The sequence below is a fragment of the Sorghum bicolor genome, chromosome 3, assembly GCF_000003195.3.
Source record: "Sorghum bicolor cultivar BTx623 chromosome 3, Sorghum_bicolor_NCBIv3, whole genome shotgun sequence".
Lineage (NCBI taxonomy): Eukaryota > Viridiplantae > Streptophyta > Magnoliopsida > Poales > Poaceae > Sorghum > Sorghum bicolor.
In genome coordinates this window covers 61,982,879-62,003,664 of record NC_012872.2, presented here as the reverse complement: position 1 = coordinate 62,003,664, position 20,786 = coordinate 61,982,879, and the positions used below count along the sequence as shown (strand labels likewise).

The following is a 20,786-nucleotide window of genomic DNA, read 5'->3' as shown; positions in this document are numbered from 1 at the left end:
TTTCAAACTTTAATAAATAATCTCTCTTTGTGATGTAAACATTAGATCATTGAAGGGGCAAGCCGAATTTTTTAGGTTGACTGCAATCCTTGCACCTCAACTTGTACACCACAGAGGAGGACCAAATCCACTGGAAATTGAAGTCCAGTGGGAAATACACCACCAAGTCTGGAAATACACCACCAAGTCTGCTTATAGCATTCAGTTCAGTGGCAGTATACTCTCCAACTCACCAAAGCTAGTATGGAAGGCGTGGGCACCGTCGAAATGTAAATTCTTCCTATGGTTGCTACTCCAGGACCGGTTATGGATAGCAGCGAGACTGCAAGTGCGTGGTTGGAAAAACAACTATTTCTGTGGCCTTTGCATCCGGAATCTGGAAACTTCTATGCATCTGTTTGTCGAGTGTCGCTTCTCTTGCTGTGTCTGAGAGCAGGTAGCCGACTGGAGCAACTATGGGAACCTGCAGCCGGTGCAATGGGGCACAACAGCGGATGTCGAGGAATGGTTCCTGAAGATGATCGAGCAAGGGAACAAAACAGCCCACACCCTGGCGATCCTCACGCTGTGGTGCATCTGGAATCAGCGAAACGCCGCCATCTTCAATAACAAGATCAGCACGCCGACGCAGGTTTGCTCACGTATCAAAGGGGAAGGTCCTCGGACCTCTCTTTGTTGAAAACAACACTATGAGTAATTAGTTTAGCTCTCTTAACCTCCTGCGGCGGTCTGCCACAGTGGGGCCGTACCACTCGTGCGCTAGGTTGTAGACTCTTTCTACCTTAGGCCTTGTTTAGTTCCGAAAAGTGAAAAGTTTTCGGTACTGTAGCACTTTCGTTTGTTTGTGACAAATATTATCCAATCATAGACTAACTAGGATCAAAAGATTCGTCTCGCGATTTACAGCTAAACTGTGTAATTAGTTTTTATTTTCGTCTATATTTAATGTTTCATGCATGTGCCATAAGATTCGATGTGACGGAGAATCTTGAAAACTTTTTAGTTTTCAGGGTGAACTAAACAAGGCCTTATTAATCCAAGGCCGGCCAACAGGTTCTTTTTTTTTTAAAAAAAAAAAGAGAGAACACCTCCATTGAAGACACCTGTCCAATTCGACGCGATGCAGCCTTATTTCTGACAGTTCTGGTTGGGGATATGGAGTTCGAGATGCGTCAATGCAAATGCATTTTTGTACTTTGGCCTTGTTTTGTTCCAAAAAATTTTGCAAAATTTTTCAGATTCTCCGTCACATCGAATCTTTAGACACATGTATGAAGTATTAAATATAGACAAAAATAAAAACTAATTGCACAGTTTGGTCGAAATTGACGAGACATGATTGGACAATATTTGTCAAATACAAACGAAAAAGCTACAGTGTCGATTTTGCACAGTTCGAGATTTATGCGAGTAAGAGCTCTTATATGTTAAGATTGGCACTGAATCTGGAGATTGAGTTGTGGGCTAAGTTGCAGCTTTGACTTTGCGTGCATGCTCACTGCTTTGAGTAAGAAATAGAGTACCAAGATTGCTACTGCAGTTAGCGCATTGCAAATGGATCATAACTCTCTTTTAAATTTGTGTTTTTATGGGCAATATTGTATATAATTTGCAATGACATTGATTTGCTAGCATCTTTTTTAATGATATTTTAGATATTTTCACGTGTCGCAACGCACAAACATTACTAGTAGGAACTCAAAAACAACATGGGGACACAACTAAATTGGTGCACGTAGAAGATTAACATTTGCATTCCCCTCTATGTATGAGGGGATGGCCCTGCCTAGCAGGATCTGGATTTTTTATATACTCGGATAGACATATAGTTCTAAATTTGAAATCCATGTGTGCTTCCTATGTACTACATCCATTTCACGCACTGGCGGATACAATGGGTATTCCTGGTATTCTCAGAAATACCCAACTTTTTATACATTATATATATATATTTCTATATTTAGCAAATAAAATTTTTCTCTCATGTTTTTAGTCTATCCTTGTATTTCTTTTTCCACATAGGTTCTATATTAGCTCGATTGTCAAAATTATTCTATTTTGTTGTTTCTACAAATGAAAACCTAATTATTTATCTCCAGACCACATACATATTGGCTCATGCCACCAAATATTAGTACAAATCATATCTTATTTCTAAACTCATTTCCAAGACAAATCGAAATATGCACATGATAACATGTATAACGAACTATTCTTTTCGTGTGAGTGAACAAGGCATGAGTGTGAGACAATTCCATAATCCTCGTTCCTAAATCTCTAACCCTAGCCGACCAGGCATGACGTAGTGGCGGCACTGCTGGTTCCCAGTGTCCTAAGCTCCTAGCGGTGCGGGGCGTGCAGCGCAGCCACTGTCTCTATGTTACGCCTACATGGCGACCGGTGAGGGCGCACGTTGCTCATGAGGTTAGAGGCAAAAACTGAGTGGCGGCCCACCAGACATCAACAAGAGAATACCCAAAATTTAAATCCTGGCTCCGCCACTGATTTCACGATGTATGAGACCGTTGACTTTTAGAAGTTACATTATCTAGTTTCAAAGACATAGGCCTAACCAAGTAACAATAATCTATGGAAAAAAGGCAGTCACTATAAAACGTCAACCGTTTAAGGCCTTGTTCAGTTCGCAAAAACTGTTGGAAAATAACACTGTAGCACTTTCGTTTTTATTTGACAAACATTGTCCGATCATGGAGTAACTAGGCTTAAAAGATTCGTCTCGCGATTTACAGATGAACTGTGCAATTAGTTTTTGTTTTTATGTATATTTAATACACCATGCATGTGTCCAAAGATTCGATGTGATAGAGAATTTTGAAAATTTTTGGTAAATAAACAAGGCCTAAGAAGCCTTGCCCCACTACACATTACAAACTAGTCGAAGGCTGTGGACCAAGACACCTTAACAGACACTAGAGCACCATTGTGGAAGGAGTACTCTTTTTCTTCGCTGCCATGAATATTTGGTTTAAAAACAAGAGGCGATTTTCCCTCCGCAAAGTCCACCAAAAAGTAGTCATCGTTTTGCACAGCTGCTACAAAATACTGTTGGAATCTCCCAGTCGAGCTAACGAAGCTGTCGCACTCACAATTTTTGCCAATGAAAGCATAATAGTTCTTCTGAACAATGGTGTATCCACACATTTGTATGTTGAACCCGCCTTCAGGTACTTCCAAGAAGTCAAGCTCTATGGTTGCCTCAAAACCCAATTGAAATACAGTGAAATAAAAAACTGCAGAACCATATGGACCGCTCATAGTGCATCTGTAGAGAGAATCAAAATAAATTTGATCCTCGACAATCTCCGTGCAACTATCAGCAAGGGTCTTATCGTCTGTACCATCATCCCCTGTTGCTTTCACTCTGATATCAACTTCAATTAGGCAATTGAATCTCATAGACATGCCTCTTCTAGGGCTCAACAAGCGGAGATAGCCATCAGTCTGTCATTTTGTAAGAAAGGAAAAATATATAAGTCCATGTTCACATATGCTTTGCACGTAACTAGTACCAACCACCATGCAACGTGAATAAATATAGCAAGATCCTACCTTGCTACTTAACACCATAGCTAATTTGAATAATCTTATGACTTTTCATGCCTAAGTGGAAATATATTGAAGACTTGGAACTTTTGGCATAATTTCCACATTATCATGATATTAAGTATATTTTGAGATGATTTATTGAACCCAAAAGGCCACCACTAGTATGTGCTACAGTATATTCATACAAATTTCTTACATAATTTTACTTTGAAAAAAAATGCTTACTTGCGAAGCATAAAATCAAAGGCATATAGAATAATTACAAGGCTAATATCAAGTGGATCTTCTCGTGATCGATTAAAAAGATAATTACGACAATAGTCCTCACCGTCACGGATGGCAACAATCCCATACACCTCAATTGGACTGGTCACATCCGCCAGACATGTTTGTAATTTCACATCGAAAATATGTAGAATAGGGGTTGGCTCATGAAAACATTGTTGCCCAACTCTTGGATCATTGCATTGAGTATAGCGCATTGCTGGCAAGTCAGCTAGAATGAAAAGAACACGTACGGAAAAGATCAGTACTGTATTAAAATAGAGTTTAAATAAAAATGATACTATTATGTGGTTGTGAATTAGATTATATTATCATTTAAATAAAAATGCTCGATTATACCCTGAAAATTTTGAAGTTATACCATTAAAAAATACTTACACTCAAATTCAAGTTAGGAAAAATTGAATGTGGTTCGTGGGGTGTACACCCACACCTCCCTTCCAAATAATTGTTATTATACACTAGCATCTCACCGTTTCTTAATGGCATTCAAATTAGTAATCAAAATTGTAAAATATTATATAATCTAGCATAGACCAATGGACCTAAGAGAAGCACTGAAAGTGAAACATCCATCCACAACCACCAACTTGAATCTTAAAAACAGTTAGATAGCAATATATTGAAATGTTGTAAGACGAGCTAGGGAAGTAGAAGGAGTGACATAACTTACTTTCAACAAGTTTACTCATGTGGTAGTATGTGTGCCAAACTCGATCCCCAACATGCCTCCGTTCTCTAGTGCATTCGGGAAGGGGATGAAGGTTGCCGTGGCGTAGAGGTTCAGATGGGATGCCGAAAGAAGCTTTCATCAAGGTTAGTCTCTCTTCGTGTTCCACAGGCCCAAGTTTTTCAATAAATCCTGCCACTGGTAGCAACAAAACATATACAAATTATAAATTTATAATTCATCAATCAATAGTCACTTTATAAACTTCCCGTCATGCTAACAATCAGGTGCACTAGGTAACATCATTTTTTATATCCCCGACACTTTCTATTCGATCTAGACCCTATTTGAAAGTTGAAACGCATGGCTTCAAATGAAACATCACAATTCCGTTCCAGCAAGAATCCTGAGGAAACGACACGTTCCAAATGGGGCCTTATATAAACAAATTTATCCTGCGAATAATTAAGTAGTACAGTAGGTGAAAGAAAAATAAAGAGAGACAGTGTACCTACCATCTTCAGCTTTAAGTTCTTCGTAATCAGCATCACTGAACAGGTAATCTTCCTCATCGGAGAAATCAGGTTGAATGTCATCTTCTTCATTATCGACGAGTCCAGGTTGAGGCACCAGAATAACGAGGGCCAAGCAAAGCAAGTCCATAGTCACAGATCACTGATAGAGGGATCTTTCCTGCACCGAGAAGAGACAAATTAATGGAACCATTAGATGGATGATGATTACACTGGTACCAGCAAAATCGAACCAGACCCGGCGCAATCACACGTGTGGAACCGAGCACGGCGCAAACCATTTGGACCAAGGGGAGGGAATACCTGGTGTCCTGGTGGTGCTCGTCGCCGGCCAAGGTGGCGAGGGGCGAGTGGCAAAGTAGGACAGCAGCGACGGTCGCGGGAACACTGGGGCTGCAGAGGGCGGACGCCGCGCCGGAGCTGGTTGCGACTCGCGAGGACGCTGGGCCCCAGGTGGTGCTCGACCGAGCGCAGCTTCCTCTCCGGGTTGCGGCGCGGCGAGCGGGTGGAGGAGATCGGCGGCGGGCGAGTCGAGTTCTGGCGGCGGGTTAAGGGTCGAGCTTATAATTATATACGGTTTCTATTTGCTTCTGCCTCACGTGTCCTTTTCCTCTAAAGGTGATCAATCCGACTTAGCACTGTGCATCGGTGTTGGACTCGAATCCAAACCAAATACATAAGGTATTCATTGGATGCATTAATTTCTAGATCGAAAAAAAAAGAGAATAGACCTGCGTGTAAAAAAGCGAAAAAAGGTGATAAAAAAATCAACCGGCAGATTAATTGGCCAGACTTTAGGAAAAAAAACGCTCTTTATAAGTTTGCTCCTTACGAAATTGAATGCACCTACTAAACTTCAATGAACTATTATTTTGTACCAAAGAAAGGTGTTGAGTAGTGGAAAAAGATATCAGAGACCAAAAAATAGTAATACTCAAATAGTACTATTTTTCATGTTTTTAGTGAAAAGAGAGAGAACTTACATTCATGTTTCTAATCTCCAGTCGTCACCTGCTTTTGTCGTCACCTGTCGTCCCTTTCTCAAAGTGCAGCCTTGAATACGGGGCACACAGCCTAATCTCCACCTTTCTCCTTGGGCGAGGCGGTACCCCTCCACCTAGCACATTAGCGCTCCCAAGAGAGTGTCTAATAACGCCTTGTGGAACATTATTAAGGCGAGCTTGGTCATGGGGCAAGAGGAGGTGGCTGCCGCACTCTACCGATGGAAACATGATGATCCGTTATAGCAGCCGTCAGTTGTTTTAACCACACGTTGGTGGGATAGCTGTCTTCACACACTACTTCGCCCACTCTGGTTCTGCGACAATGGCACTTGGCTTGAGTCCGTTGGCCTTTGCGGCGTTTTGGCCCAATGGGCTCACTTGGGCTGCTACCACTTCCAGTAGGATCATCTCAAAGGAGTTGACAATAGCCTAACCTGTTTCATGGTTGGCGTGTTTGGAATAAGTATGACACAGGCCACAAAGAGTTTCATTTAGGTCTTCACACGTTGTGTTCTCCATGGTGGTGCTAGCCATTCTAACTGTTCTTTGCTAGCTTGAAGGTTCATTCTACACCAGAAACAGATCATTTGCGACATATGTAAGCATATAAATTTCAAAATTAAAGCTGCATGTGATGGTCCATGGCCCACAGCTCCTCCATCCCTGTTGTGCTATCTTCCTCCCAAACTACCCATGCTCATCTTCATTGTCCTCCATCCCGGCCAGTTGTGGCACCTGGTCCACCGCCGGCCTAGTCGGCGTGACCCCCATCGACCAAATTCCCCCCGGGGGGGGGTTCGGGGGTCCACTGCTGCCACCACACCCTCCTCTGCCAAATATGGAGGGTCGCTGCTGGTCTTCCTTCTGCACGCCAAGAAACTTCCCCAACCCGCACCTAGCCACCGTGACACTGCCGGTGACCACCACGATAGCTTGTGGTCCTTTCCCACCTCCTCTAGTGGTCTGCACTGCGGCCCTTGCCCCCGGCATGGGCTCTGTGAGCAGAGCTCCCTACACAACTGAAAGGACCAAGGATGCGCCTAGAGGGGGGTGAATAGGCGTTTCTGAAAATTTACAACTTAAAATGCGGAAATGATTAGAACTGGAGTTTTTCACGCAAAAGAAAAACTCCACACAAAGATAATCAGAGAGACAGTTGTAAACACTATTAAATAAGTCTAACACCTGCACCACAGAGATTAGATCACAGAAAGAAATATTATTGACAACTCGCAAATACCGGACGCGTCCGATATCAACTCGGACACGTCCGAGATACACGAGCACACAACACCTAGCTGTTTCTGTTCTCCAGCTTCTCCAAAACCTACACACAGCTTATATGATGATGTATAGAAATACAACACCCTACAAGAAGGTATCCAACACAGATAATACAAATGAAATATATTCTGCTGTGCTGTCCAACTCGGACACGTCCGGCTTGATCTCGGACGCGTCCGGAATTCACGAGCAGAGGATATTCAATCCTTGTGCTGTGAAACTTCTTCCTCTCCCTGCAAGAGTCTCAATCACAGTATGTATGACACTAGAACCCTGCAGAGAAGCTCACACAAGAGATAAGACACAAATTTCAAATGTAATGCGAAGGGAGACACAAAATTTGTTTTACCGAAGTTCGGTCTCCGTAGAGACCTAATCTCCGTTGAGGGGGCTACGGGTAAGGCACTCGATGACCTAGAGGATACCACTAAGGTCACTCTAGCTCAAAGGTCCTCCCTAGAGAATACCGCGAAGGTAACTCTAGCCGGAGTCTCTTCCAACTCCAACTCCTCCTTCCACTAGATGATTTCTTCCCTTGCGGAGGCGAAATCCGACCTGCACAAACAATCCGAGGCAACCACAAACACTTGGGTGCTCTCCGGCGACGCCTAACCGTCTAGGACCGAAGAGTCCAAGAGTAACAAATGCAAGTCACGAGATAGACAATATGCTCAAGTGCTCAAGTGGTGGCTTGCTCTCAAAACCGAAGATCTTTCAACCCACAAGATGGATTTGTCAATCTAGACCAAACACTCACAAAGAGAGGGTTGTGGAGAGTTAGCAAAGCTCAGCAATGTATCTTCAAGCCAGCAGAATCAACAGCCCTCAAAGAGGAGGGCTGAGGGGTATTTAAAGACAGTTTTCAAAACTAGCCGTTAACTAGCCGTTGGCCATACCGGACGCGTCCGGTATCATACCGGACACGTCCGATATGAACGAGGCCAACAAACTTACCCCTGTCAGCTTGCTACTCCCCACCACGGTGAAGCCTATGTCGGAACTCCCGACGTACGTCGGAACTTCCGACAAGTCAGCACTACTGACGCGCACCGGAAGTGCTGACGCGCTCCAGAACAACTCCCTGGTTACCGCAACTCAAAAAGTTAGTGTGCGCAACAGTACTCATACCGGACGCGTCCGGTATCATACCGGACACGTCCGGTATGCACGGCCTGTGCACAAAGAGTTCAGCTCTCAGGTTAGCCTCTCTAAGACCTCACAAGGGTTGACTTGAGCACTAGAGAGTATTAATCTATGATCATGGTGCATCCCTCTTAATAGTACGGCTTTCCTATCAACTCAAGACCAAAAGATAAATCAAATTTAAACCACTTGAGAAGCTTCCATCAAACCAAAGCCTTTCTTTCAATTCTTGATAAGCTGAGGATGTCATCATGTCAAACTTGTTTTCATCTTGAGCATAGCCATCTTGAGCACATGACTTGGTTTCAATCAATAGATAGATTTGACTCCAAATATACCAAGTCATTTCCATTAACTACTTCAATAGTAGATTTGATCCTCCACATCAACATGACCCTTAGAGCTTGATTAGTACCTCAACTAAATACAAGTAATTCCTTCTTCACCCGAGCTAGGTTTTTCGGTCATCAAGCCGTCGCTTGCCCTTCACCCTTGCTTAGTACCTCGAAGCCTTTTCTTGCTATTTTCACCATCTCAAGTCTTCAAGTCATATGTTGCTTTGAATCATCCAATCAATTTTATACTTTTCATTTTTGCTTTCATATGATTGATAGCTATCTTCACAATAAATAAGCCTCTTTCAGTAATTCCATTTGCATTGTTGTTTTGTGCTTGAACTAGATTGCTTCATACAACAATACATAATTTTGGCTTTTGTAAACTTGGATCACATAACTGTGAGATAGCTTTTCCCTGTTTCACACTTAGCAAGATCATTAGTTCCTTTAATCATGGTTGTCATTCAATCATCCAAAACACATTAAGTGGCTTAATGCACTTACAACAACAGCCTACCCACGACATGCAGTTGTGATGAGAAGAACACCAAAGAGGATGACATGTGGGATCCATATGTCATTCTCTACTAGGATAGTTTGGGTGGCCTGTTTTAGATAGTATTACTAGAGTTAGAAAAAATATGAGTAATATGAAAATAGATGGTTAGACAAACAGGCAAAATAGATAGTTTATTTTAGATAGTAATGCTAGAGATGCTCTAGTCCATTATAAGTAGGTGGGGGTCTTCCACCGATTTGATCGAAAAATTAGAGTGATTATATTAAGAAGGCAGGTGGGTGTGATTCTAAAATAGTTCTGTAAGCATTGAATAAAAAATTGAGGAGCATGTGTTTTTTTTAGTTTCCAGTTACTTGGGTAGTAAACGGAGAAATGTTTCTTTTCAGACTTTTAGCTATTTAGCCGAAGAGGAACCATTCTCACGAAGTGAACAGGAGCGCTGCCAAACGCCCAAGCGGATCCTAAATCGCCACACTTAACTTTTCTTTGGGCAATATTACTTACCCGGTTACTTCCTTTGTCCCAAATTAAACGTAGTTTTCAGTTTTCGCGTCAAGAGTTCGATTCGATTTGTAAAAAATATGTGCAATATTTATATCTCTAAATAAATTTGTTAAAAAACTAATTTTAAAAATCATTCCAATGATACTAAGGCCTTGTTTAGTCGTGAAAACTTTTTGGATTTCACTACTGTAGCACTTTTGCATTTGTATTTGACAAATATTGTTTAATTATATATTAACGAGGCTTAAAAGATTCGTCCCGTGATTTACAGATAAACTGTGTAATTAGTTTTTTTCATTTACATTTAGTGCTCCATGCATGTGCCGCAAGATTCGATGTGACAGAGAATCTTGAAAACTTATTGAATTTTGATGGAAACTAAACAAGGCCTAATTGTGTAACATAAATATTAATATTTTTAATATATATTTAACTAAGGTATTTCTCAGAAGTGAGAACGATAATTATTTTGGGACGGAGGGAGTACTAGTGAAAATGGATGTGCGTATATGTATGTATCATAACTTTCAATTAAAAACTCGCATCATTTATGATAAAAGCAAATAAAAACTCTTCAATAACAAAGATACCAAAACTTAGAATAAAATCAATAAAAATTATGAAAGAATTATTTAAAGTATATTTGAGAACTTGACATATGTAGTACATTTTTCGCTCTTCATATCCATCCTTGACAAATTATATCAACACTAACATTAAAAACAATGATATATCAATCATCACATAAAACACACTTGTTAACACTAACACATAGGTTTTTTTGCCTCCAATAAGTAGTCGAGCGATTTAATATACTCCCTCCGTCATATATATATATATATATATATATATATATATATATATATATATATATATATATATATATATATATATATATATATATATATATATATATATATATATATATATATATATATATATATAAGGCATAACTACTTTTTAGTCATGTCTCATAATAAAAGGCGTGACCTCTCACAGACATTAATGCAGTAGTACTAGTACTGAGAGAGAGAATTAAATGCATTCTTGGTCTTTGAACCAGAAGTGGTTACGCCTTATATACTAGAATAGAGGGAGTAGTTTGCAACCCAAACCCTCTACTGCACCACTGAACACTCCCTTTTACCTTGATTAGGGCCTTGTTTAGTTCACCCCAAAATCCAAAAAGTTTTCAAGATTACCCGTCACATCGAATCTTGTGTCACATGCATAAAGCATTAAATATAGACAAAAACAAAAACTAATTATGCAGTTTCTCTGTAAATCGCGAGACAAATCTTTTGATCCTAGTTAGTTCATGATTAGATAATATTTGTCAAATAAAAACGAAAGTGCTACAGTAACGAAATCCTAAATTTTTCCGGAACTAAACAAGGCCTAGGCTTCCCTCTTTGGCATGGCGGCGGCCTGGCCAACTGGTAGACTCTGAAATAGGGATCCTAAGTTCCTAACACTCTACAAGACCACTACACTGGAAATTTTAGTTTCACCTCGGATTATTTCGCTGCACATAAACACAATGGAACAGGGGAGGAAGAAGCAGATTACAAACTACAAATCTCACAATCGCAAGGTCCCAAAAGAGCGGGGACAATCTTAGTGGTGGCACAGAACCTGCAACAGTTCACAACAATCGGTGAATAGATTGGGTTCCCATCTGCAGTGGTTCAATATAAAAAATCATCCACTTTGTGCTTCCCGTTTCGTGACATACAGATCTAGTTTGTTTACTTTTCAAAAATTTTATTTTTTTAAAGATTTATCATCACATCAAATCTTGCGGCACATTTATAGAGTATTAAATATAAATTAAAAAATAACTAATAACATAGTTTATCTGTAATTTGCGAGACGAATCTTCTAAGTCTAGTTAGTCCATGATTATATAATATTTATCATATATAAACGAAAATACTATGGTATTTATTTTGCAAAATATTTTGCACTAAACTAGGCCCTAGATGAAATCACCGAGTGTCTATATGCTAAAAGTTAATATTCTGATTATTACATAACAAATAATACAACAGGATAGAACATGACAACAAATAAAAAATAAAAAGGCAAAGAAAGGTGGAACAAAATACTGTAGGTTTTTTTATATGAATAAGTCTGTTTGTCTAAAAATACTATTCGCTCATTTGTTATCTCAAGTGATGAAACACGCTGCTCATTACTCAAGCTACTATTTTAATTTTTGAAATTTGTACCTAACATCAACTAGTACGCAAAGTATATCGAGTCCATCACGGCCAGCCCCACGCAGCTCCATCTCCTCGTGTCAGCGACACGGAGACGAAGACGAAGAAGGTGCTGTTAAGAGCGCTGCGCGGCTGCGAAGCGCCCAAACGGATAATCGACACACTTAAATTTTCTGCAAACAAACTATTCACCGTTTACATAGTAGCACTATAGTAGGCAGTAGCTGATCAAACGGAAGCTATGCTACAAGTCATATATACACCACTACACGGACCTGTCCCTATCTACCCTAGTAGAACACTTGGCCGAGAACAGAGAACGGGAACGGCACGGCGCCCCTGCTCTGCGCCATGTCCGCGACGTCGCCCACGCCGGCCTCGGCCCCGATCCGCCGCCTTTTGCCGGGCGCCGGCGTCGTCGACCCCTTACCGGCCAGGGCCAGCTCCTCCTTCTTGGCGAGCATAGCGCGCAGCACGACGCCCGGTTCGTCCGCGAGCTTGGCGAGGAACGCCATCATCTGGCCCGGGCGGCTCTCGGCGGCGCGCAGGCGGCGGTCCATGGCCTGCAGCTCCTCCTCCATCCCGCGCTGCTGATCCCGCAGGCGCTGCACGGCCCGGATGGTCCCGCGCACCTCCTCCCCCTCCTCGCACAGCTGCTCCCGGCAGCCGCCGGCCGCCTTCTTCTTCTTCTTCTTGCGCACGACCAGCGGCAGCAGGTGCGCCTGGCCCCGGAGGAACGACTCGTGCGCGAACTCCCACCGGTCCGTGTCCACCTTCCTGAACCCCTGTATTATTATATGTAACCGCCAACAACTGTTACGATCACACGAGGAGTGCCTGCCAGCTGAGTGAGCGCAGCGGAGCGGAGTGGAGCAGAGGAGGTAGCTAGCACTCACGTAGGTGTTGAGCTGCCGGACGAAGCTGGCGAAGTTGCGGTGCTTGAAGTAGGAGGGCAGCAGGTAGTCGGAGAAGGTGGCCGGGTCGAGGACGAGGAAGGTGTTGCTGGCGCCGCCCCAGCGCACGACGGCGTCCGTGGCCGGGTCGCTCACCATGTGGAACGTCTTCGCCACGAACGGTGCGATGGCGCCCGCCTGCTCCTCCTCCTCCTCCTCCTGCGGGCTGGCGACGCCGACGCCGTAGCCGGCGGCGTGAAGCTGAAGGTGGTCCTTGCACTCGCTGCCCATGACGCTTGCAGGGTGCTCGCTAGAACAACAGATCCCCCGGTTCCCGTTCCCGGAGAGCGCGCGCACGGCGAGGCGAAGAACCGGATAAGAAAGCCGCTCGCTTTTCTTTCGCTCGCTGTTGTTTTCGCTCGGGTGTGTGTGGATGTGGTGGGCGTGTGGGTTTATTCGTCTCGTTCGTCGGTGCGGGGCGAGTCCAACATGTCCACAGATATTTCTGTCCGGGGGCGGTAAAGCGCGCCTGCCGCCGCCTATATACAGTATCTGGCTCGGCTGCCGACCTTATCGGCGGGCGGCCTCAGCTCGCGGGGCGGACCGCGGACGCGACGCGAGTGCCCAGAGGAAGACGGAGGCCAGGTGGCTCGGCGCTCGGCGGCAACAAATGGAGCCATGTGATTTGCGCGGTGAGGTGGCGCGCTGGTGGCGTACCCGGATCTTTTTTGGACGATTCGGTGCTTGTCGCGTAGCACGGGCCACGTGTGGCGGCACAGGCATAAAAGTGTCGCGCTGTCCCCCGGGTCATAGCATGTCCGTTTTACAGGCGTGGCGCTTCCGCTTTTTCTTCCCTAGCCTGTTGCGCTTTTTTTAGTTTTAGCGTGACGTGATATGATATTGGTGATCTTTGGACGACGACGTGTGTACGGTGAGATATTGAGATCACCGGAGACAAAAGCTCGGCGTTCTAATGACAATGTTAGGATAGGTCTAAGCGTATATGTAGAACTCTTCTGATTCCCTAATTAAGGTGCTGGTTAGACGTGTTATATTAATTTTTTTCCTCTGTCTTTAATATAAATGGCTGGTAAACCTTTTGTGTGATTGAGAAAAAAAATTTGAGATGTGCAGGCAGCAGATCTCTCTCTCTCTCTCTATTCTCATGCATTTTCTCTAAACTCTTGCTTCGACAGTGAGCAGGACAGAGTTTGTGCTACTCGTAATTTGGGAGAGACTACCGGACTCGGTCACTCTACTACTCCTCAGACCTCACGTTGGTAAGTTCCTTTGCCTTGAGGTGTGTGGACGGGGCCACGCGGCGCACAGCTCACCCTTTAACAAAGGACTTCCGGAAACTGAACGATCCACTGATCAGGGAGGCGGTGGAAGGAAAAGGTGGGAGTGGGAGCAGGTCGATCTGGCACGTTTGCTGCTAAAGTCAAGGTAAACATCAGAGCACAGCAATATCTTAAGTGCGGTGCACCAGACAGATTCCTTGCCCTCGCTTTTGTTGCCTAATCCATCCAAAACACAGAGCCGAGAATGGTTAGCATGAGTACTTACCACTTTACCAGTCTAGTAAAGCCCTCCCCTTCGACGACTACAAGCCCAACACGTCGCACCTGTATCAGGCCAGCACAGATCATGTCACTGAAAGAGATGTATCATGGACTAGCAGATGCAGCAGCGCAGGTGCCCGTGCTATAGCCAACCAACCGCCTGAATCCATTTGTGCCCGGCGCGGACAGCAAGACGCGCGCCGCCTGCAGGCCCACGGAAACGGTGGCCCAATGGAAAGCAACCCTGGCGGGGGGCGCGCGGACGCTAGTGTTGTTGACAGGTCGCCTCCTCCCCGCGCGGCCACGTTGCGCGCCCCGGCGTCCCGATCGTCGGGTGCGGTGCGGTGCGGTGCGGGGACGGGGCCAATCGCCTCGCCGGGGGTGTCTGTCTGAATGTTCGTCGCGGTACACTCGCTTCGTTTTTGTTTCGCGGGCGCGGTGGTGCCGTGGCGGGTGTGGATGGATGGATTCGACGCGCACTGGCCTGAGGCGGCGAGGCTTGAGGGCGAGAAACCGACAGGCCCGGCCGTGCCTTTTCGACGTGGAGGAGGGCATCTCAGCAGATGAACCATATTTTTACGTATGACTTTCTATTCCACAGTTTTTAGGCCTTTTTATAGTTCACAAAAATTTTTAATATTCTCCGTCATATCGAATCTTTAGTTGCATGCATGGAGCATTAAATATAAACGAAAATAAAAACTAATTACACAGTTTATTTGTAATTTGTAAGATGAATCTTTTGAGTCTAGTTACTCTATGATTGGACAATGTTTATCAAATAAAAACGAAAATGCTACGGTGGTCAAAAAAACCAAAATTTTTACGACCTAAACCAGGCCTAACATGGATCCACCGGTCCGTGTCTCGGATCCTATCCCCACACTTCACGAGGAAACCACCCGTCATGTCGGATCGGCGGCACTCTACGGCGACTGCCGGTCCGCTGATCGTCTGATCGAACGACCAACGGCCAACGTTTGAATTAGGACGCACCCAAAATGGAGTCAGGCAACAACAAATTGAGCTCGCACCACGATCTGGATCAAAGCTCGTGCCTCTCAGAGTCAGATGGAGCCTTAGGCCTCCAGAATCGAGCTTTCTAGGTCCTGTTTAGATTGGAGATGAAAATTTTTTAGGTGTCACATCGGATGTGTCGGAAGAATGTCGGGAGGGATTTTTAGAAACTAATAAAAAAACAAATTACATAACTCATCAGGAAACTACAAGACAAATCTATTAAGCATAATTAATCTATCATTAGCACATGTGAGTTACTGTAGCACTTAAGGCTAATCATGGAGTAACTAGGTTTAAAAGATTCGTCTCACGTTTTTCAATCAAACTGTGTAATTAGTTTATTTTTTTATGTACATTTAATGTTCCATGCATATGTCCAAAGATTTGATGGGATGGACGAAAAAATTTTGGATGGAAAACGGGCCTAAGGACCCTGATCGACCAACTGAAGGAGGAAGAAAGAAACTGCATATACATGGAACCAAACAGTTACGGCAAAACCTGCTTGGCTTTGGCAGGCAAGGCAAGAGATGGGCTGGCGAGGGCAAAGAAACATATTGGGGATAAGAACAATGATCTCTATATGACTCGGTATACTCAACGTAACATCGATATTTTGGCATGCAACACGTAGAAATCTCTTCCTTAAAAAAAAGGTAGAAATCACCGCTAGAATCCAATAGCTTCAGTAGAACACGTCTTCCCTGTTCACACGCTATCCTTCCACTCAGCCATGACAAATCTGGCTAGTCTGCGTGCTTCTCCAAGCTTGTTTCAATGGGAAACTGCTCAGGAATCCTGCTTCTATCATATGTTTTGCGTGTGCACTCATGGGTTATTAGGCAGGCTTATTTCTGGAGATGGACAAAGAAGCACCGATGGGATGAGAGCCATGCTGCGGATTTCCGCCAAGCTGCTTGGTAAGAGATGACCAACGATGAAAGACTATTACTGGAGGACAATACACACGGATGAAGGAAAAGAAGATGAGGGCATTCAAGAAGTCTGAAGCCCCTGGCTATCTCTATACCAGCCCTCTGTTGAGCCTGGATTGCTGGTCTGACCATACCCGGATTAAGTGACGTTTTGGACTTCCTCCCTAGTTTCACAAAGAATGACGCTGTAGGCTCAGAAAAGTTCAGATGGACTGCACTACCCTTGGCCTTCTGTCTTCCGCCTCGATCCACGGACGCGCGTCTTGGTCGCAGCCTCGTTCCACAGTGCCGCGCGCGCCACCTGCCCAAACGTTGCGCCCAAACACGCCTAGTGCCGCGCGCGCCAGCAGCAAAACCCAGCCAAACGTCGCGCCCAAATGCGCCTATAAAGTTCAGATGGACTGCACTACCCTTGGCCTTCTGTCTTCCGCCTCGATCCACGGACGCGCGTCTTGGTCGCAGCCTCGTTCCACAGTGCCGCGCGCGCCACCTGCCCAAACGTTGCGCCCAAACACGCCTAGTGCCGCGCGCGCCAGCAGCAAAACCCAGCCAAACGTCGCGCCCAAATGCGCCTACAGCGCCATACAAAATCACAGCCAAGTAAAAAAAGGCGTAAAGCCACAGGAATCGAACCCCCGCCCTCGCCAACAAGCGCCTTGACACCAGCCCCGATAACCATTAGAACAAAGAATGTTTCATGTCTGGGGTACACCCGTGCCTCTATTTAATAAGAGCAAAACCGAAAGATTACCCCCTAATTAATGACTCCTTGGTAAGCACAATTATGTCCTAAACGTCATGTATTTCTAGTATGGAGGGAGTACAACCGCCTCCATGATAACAAGAAAACTTTACTAGCTCACACTTGGAACAGAATGTCTTCATCATGCCTAACCCATCCTGAGTAAATTAGGTATTAAGATATTAGGTACCAAGTTGTTGAGAGGACAATAATTATATTATGGAAAATATATTGGTCTATTCTGCCTTTCTAAAAGAACCAAACTGTATCAGAGTGATGGTCATTAGGGATATATGAAAAATCAGTACTACTCACTGTTGCGCGCAAGCATGTGGGCCTCCTTTGACAAGCAGAAAATGCTCATATTTTACTTTGTTTGACAAAAATGAACAATGAAAGATAGCTTTGGTACCCTCTGTAGCTTTTGCTCCGCTTGAAACCAAATTCTAAAGGTATGCTGCAGAATCAGATAGGTTCGTTTCAGACTGAAAAAAATAAAAAAGAGAAAGATAGCTTTGGTACCCTCATTAGCTAAAAGACTATGTTGCAATGTTCCAAAAAAAATCTGATGCTTAGCATCTCAAAAAAATGTGCATAGTTGAAACTCGACTATCAAGGTGCTACACAGGATAAAAAGTGGACACAAAATAAAATATCAATGTACTAGGCACGTCCTTACTCTGGCTCTCCGTTGATGTTGTCGACGAAGTCCAGAAACGCCACCGCCCAAGAAGTTGAGGATCTAGGCACGTTCTCGCCGGCCATCAGGGACAGGGCTCTCCGGTGATGTTGTCGGTGAAGTCCAGCAACGGCTTTGACCTCCCTTTAATAAGTTTAGCCATTGATGAACAGATTGTCGCTCATACCAGGCTACAAGCAATCAACTTAGGACATTAAAAATTCAGAACTAAAATATCCAAATCTTATAATGTTTTAAAGTAAGAAATGTCTCGGCTGCACTTTTAATTTAACTAGATGTCCACATAAAAATCAGTTAGGTTAACCCATCTCAAATACAACTGTAATACAAATTTCCCAATAGTATTGAACTATTTCCTCTGAGTGTCAGGAACTAAGAAATTTCAGTTGTTTACCAGAAAATTATAAATCACATTGTGCATATATTATGCAGGAAGAAATCTCTACTGAAACAAAAAATCAAGCACAACGAAAACACTATGTTCATATCTAGCTAAGGGTAAGCAGGTGTGTTGTGCACATTGACGAACAACGTAGCGACATAAACAGACAACATAGCAGTGATGGTGTCATTTCGTAAGGTTATTTCAGACCTAGTTAACTAAAGACAAAAGTGGAGACCACAACTAGCGGCACATGTACGCTTAATTGTCTTAGGAAGGGATCAAAGTTAGTAGTCTTAATACATGTATACACTTGTAGTTGGATTGGATCAGATCCGAATACAGATAGCCAAATGCTTGGTTTCACACAGCACAAAGGCAAGATAAAAGGATGAAGAGCACAAAGGTTGAAAACATTCAAAGCAAAGTAGATCAAATCTTATAGAATCGTGGGCGCGGATCCGCTAAAGGGCATTAAGTGTGCACATGTATAAGACTAATAATCCTATGAAAGGGATCAAAGTTGTAAGCATAATACTTGTATACACTTGTAATTAGATTAGATCAGATCCGAATACCAAATGAAAGAGGAAGAGAAGGGGTGGGTATACCTATTGTAGGCTTGTCACCGTACAGCTCTTGCCGTCAATGGGGCAGGTCGTGGAGGCAGCGTGGAGAGTGCGGAGCCAGCAGGGAAGGTTGTGCAGGCGGTAGTGTGGAGCCTGCTGGGCACTCCATACGTGGACACGACAACGCATCCAGCTGGGCACTGGAGACTTGAGTGCCTATCATGATGGGACGTGGAGATGGTGGCATGGGCGTCCAAGCGTGTGAGGGGCGAGGGTGACGCGTTGAGATCGTGAGGGCAACGACAGCTCGGGTGCGACTAGGAGGGAGAGGAGGCTGCGGCATGGGCGAGCGAAGGGAGAGTGTGCGATCGGCAAGGGCATGGGGCATGATTGGAGGGCGCAATCGTTCGAGCATGATTGGGGGATATGGGAGTGGATCTTTGCTGAGCATAGGATTGGATCTCGTGTGGGCATGAGATCGCACCGAATGTAGAGCGACACACCAATGATTATCATACGAAACAATTGTCTGTCTTTTTAGTTATAATATAAAAATATAGTAGGAGATTGTCTAAAACAGTCTACAAAGATGCACCGTTAACTGTAATGGAAATAGGAGCAGTTTGAAAGAAAGAAAGAAAGAAAGAAAGAAAGAAAAATGTTGATTTGTTTAATTCTCAAAAATCAAGAAAAAATCTTATCAAAATTCAAGTTAGTATTAGTACCAACAAAATATAATTCAATAGGATACAGAGAGCGAGACTTGATAGTCCGCTTTTTTAGAGTGAATGGCCAAATGGAGATGTAGAGTGTGGAATTTTGGAGCGGTCACCTCTAATTCATTCGTTTGGGTTGATATAGGCTACTTTTCATGGGCCAACAAATCTTCGTGCTGCGCCTAAATGATGGCCTGCCTCACTTTTTGTTTAATTAAAGGAAAAAGTCTACTTTAAGTCCCTCAACTTTCGCGAAAGTCTGATTTTCATCTCTGAACTCTAAAACCGGACAAAATACATCCCTCAACTTTTAAACCGTGCACATTACATCCTTGACCTGGTTTTGAAAGCGGTTTTATCTTTTTCTTTTTATTTATTTTGGCTGAATTTTTTTGAAAACTCACAGTAAATCACATAAAAATCATAAAATAAAAAACTCAATTTTGTTGGACTTCAGATCACTAGATCTACACATTGAATATATAATATAGTATGCTCTAGTACAAATTTTTTTGATGCATCTTTAGATCTATGTTTTTCTGTAATTAATTAGACTAATTATAGCTACATTTTCTATGGTCTAATTGTGATGAAATTTATATGGTGAGCTAATTATTCTATGTTTGAGTTATAGTAAAAATTTTATACTCATTGAATCATGTATTACTTAGTTATAGATTTATTTAGGTTTATGCTTGTTAAATTATAATAAATCTATAACTAAGTTATACATGAACTAATGAGTATGAATTTTTTACCATAGTTTAAACATATAATAATTAGTCTAATATAAAAAATTCACCACAATTGGACCATACAAACTATAGCTATGAATTATTCTAATTAATTATAGAAATAATAGTTCTAAAGCTACAATAAAAAATTTGTACTAAAGCATACTATATTATATGTTCACTATGTAGATCTACTTATCTGGAGTCCAACAAAATCAGATTTACTATTTTATGAATTTTATGTGATTTACTATAATTTTACAAATATTCAGCCAAAATAAATAAAAATGAAAAAGACAAAACTGCCTTCAAAACCGCTCATAACCATGTCAGGGACGTAATATGCATGGTTTCAAAAATTGAGGGATATATTTTACCCGGTTTTGAAGTTCAGGGATAAAAAACAGACTTTTGCAAAAGTTGAGGGACCTAAAGTGGACTTCTTCCTTAATTAAATTTATTT

At 43.1% G+C, this 20,786-nt stretch overlaps 2 protein-coding genes and 1 long non-coding RNA gene across 4 annotated transcripts; all 3 read right to left on the bottom strand.

Moving 5' to 3' along the window:
• LOC8062135 lies at window positions 2,802-5,613 on the bottom strand. 2 transcript variants are annotated; one of them, XM_002456258.2, is made up of 5 exons: window positions 5,359-5,613; window positions 5,038-5,215; window positions 4,526-4,720; window positions 3,831-4,063; window positions 2,802-3,462 (listed from the first exon to the last, which is right to left on the bottom strand). In XM_002456258.2, exons 2-5 carry the CDS (start codon window positions 5,183-5,185, stop codon window positions 2,893-2,895), a joined length of 1,146 nt encoding a protein of 381 aa, XP_002456303.2. In that variant the 5' UTR covers window positions 5,186-5,215; window positions 5,359-5,613; the 3' UTR covers window positions 2,802-2,892. The 2 variants fall into 2 exon arrangements, with proteins under 2 accessions (XP_002456303.2, XP_021311472.1); XM_021455797.1 differs by having other exon boundaries at window positions 2,942-3,462; window positions 3,896-4,063; window positions 5,359-5,606.
• On the bottom strand, window positions 12,040-13,515 carry LOC8075538 (heat stress transcription factor C-1b). The gene is made up of 2 exons (XM_021455592.1): window positions 12,967-13,515; window positions 12,040-12,855 (listed from the first exon to the last, which is right to left on the bottom strand). The coding sequence occupies exons 1-2, from the start codon at window positions 13,252-13,254 to the stop codon at window positions 12,361-12,363; spliced, it is 783 nt and encodes a 260-aa protein (XP_021311267.1). The 5' UTR covers window positions 13,255-13,515; the 3' UTR covers window positions 12,040-12,360.
• Window positions 17,154-19,200, bottom strand: LOC110434208. The gene is made up of 3 exons (XR_002451679.1): window positions 18,916-19,200; window positions 17,902-18,092; window positions 17,154-17,679 (listed from the first exon to the last, which is right to left on the bottom strand). It is a non-coding gene; the product is annotated as an uncharacterized LOC110434208 (long non-coding RNA).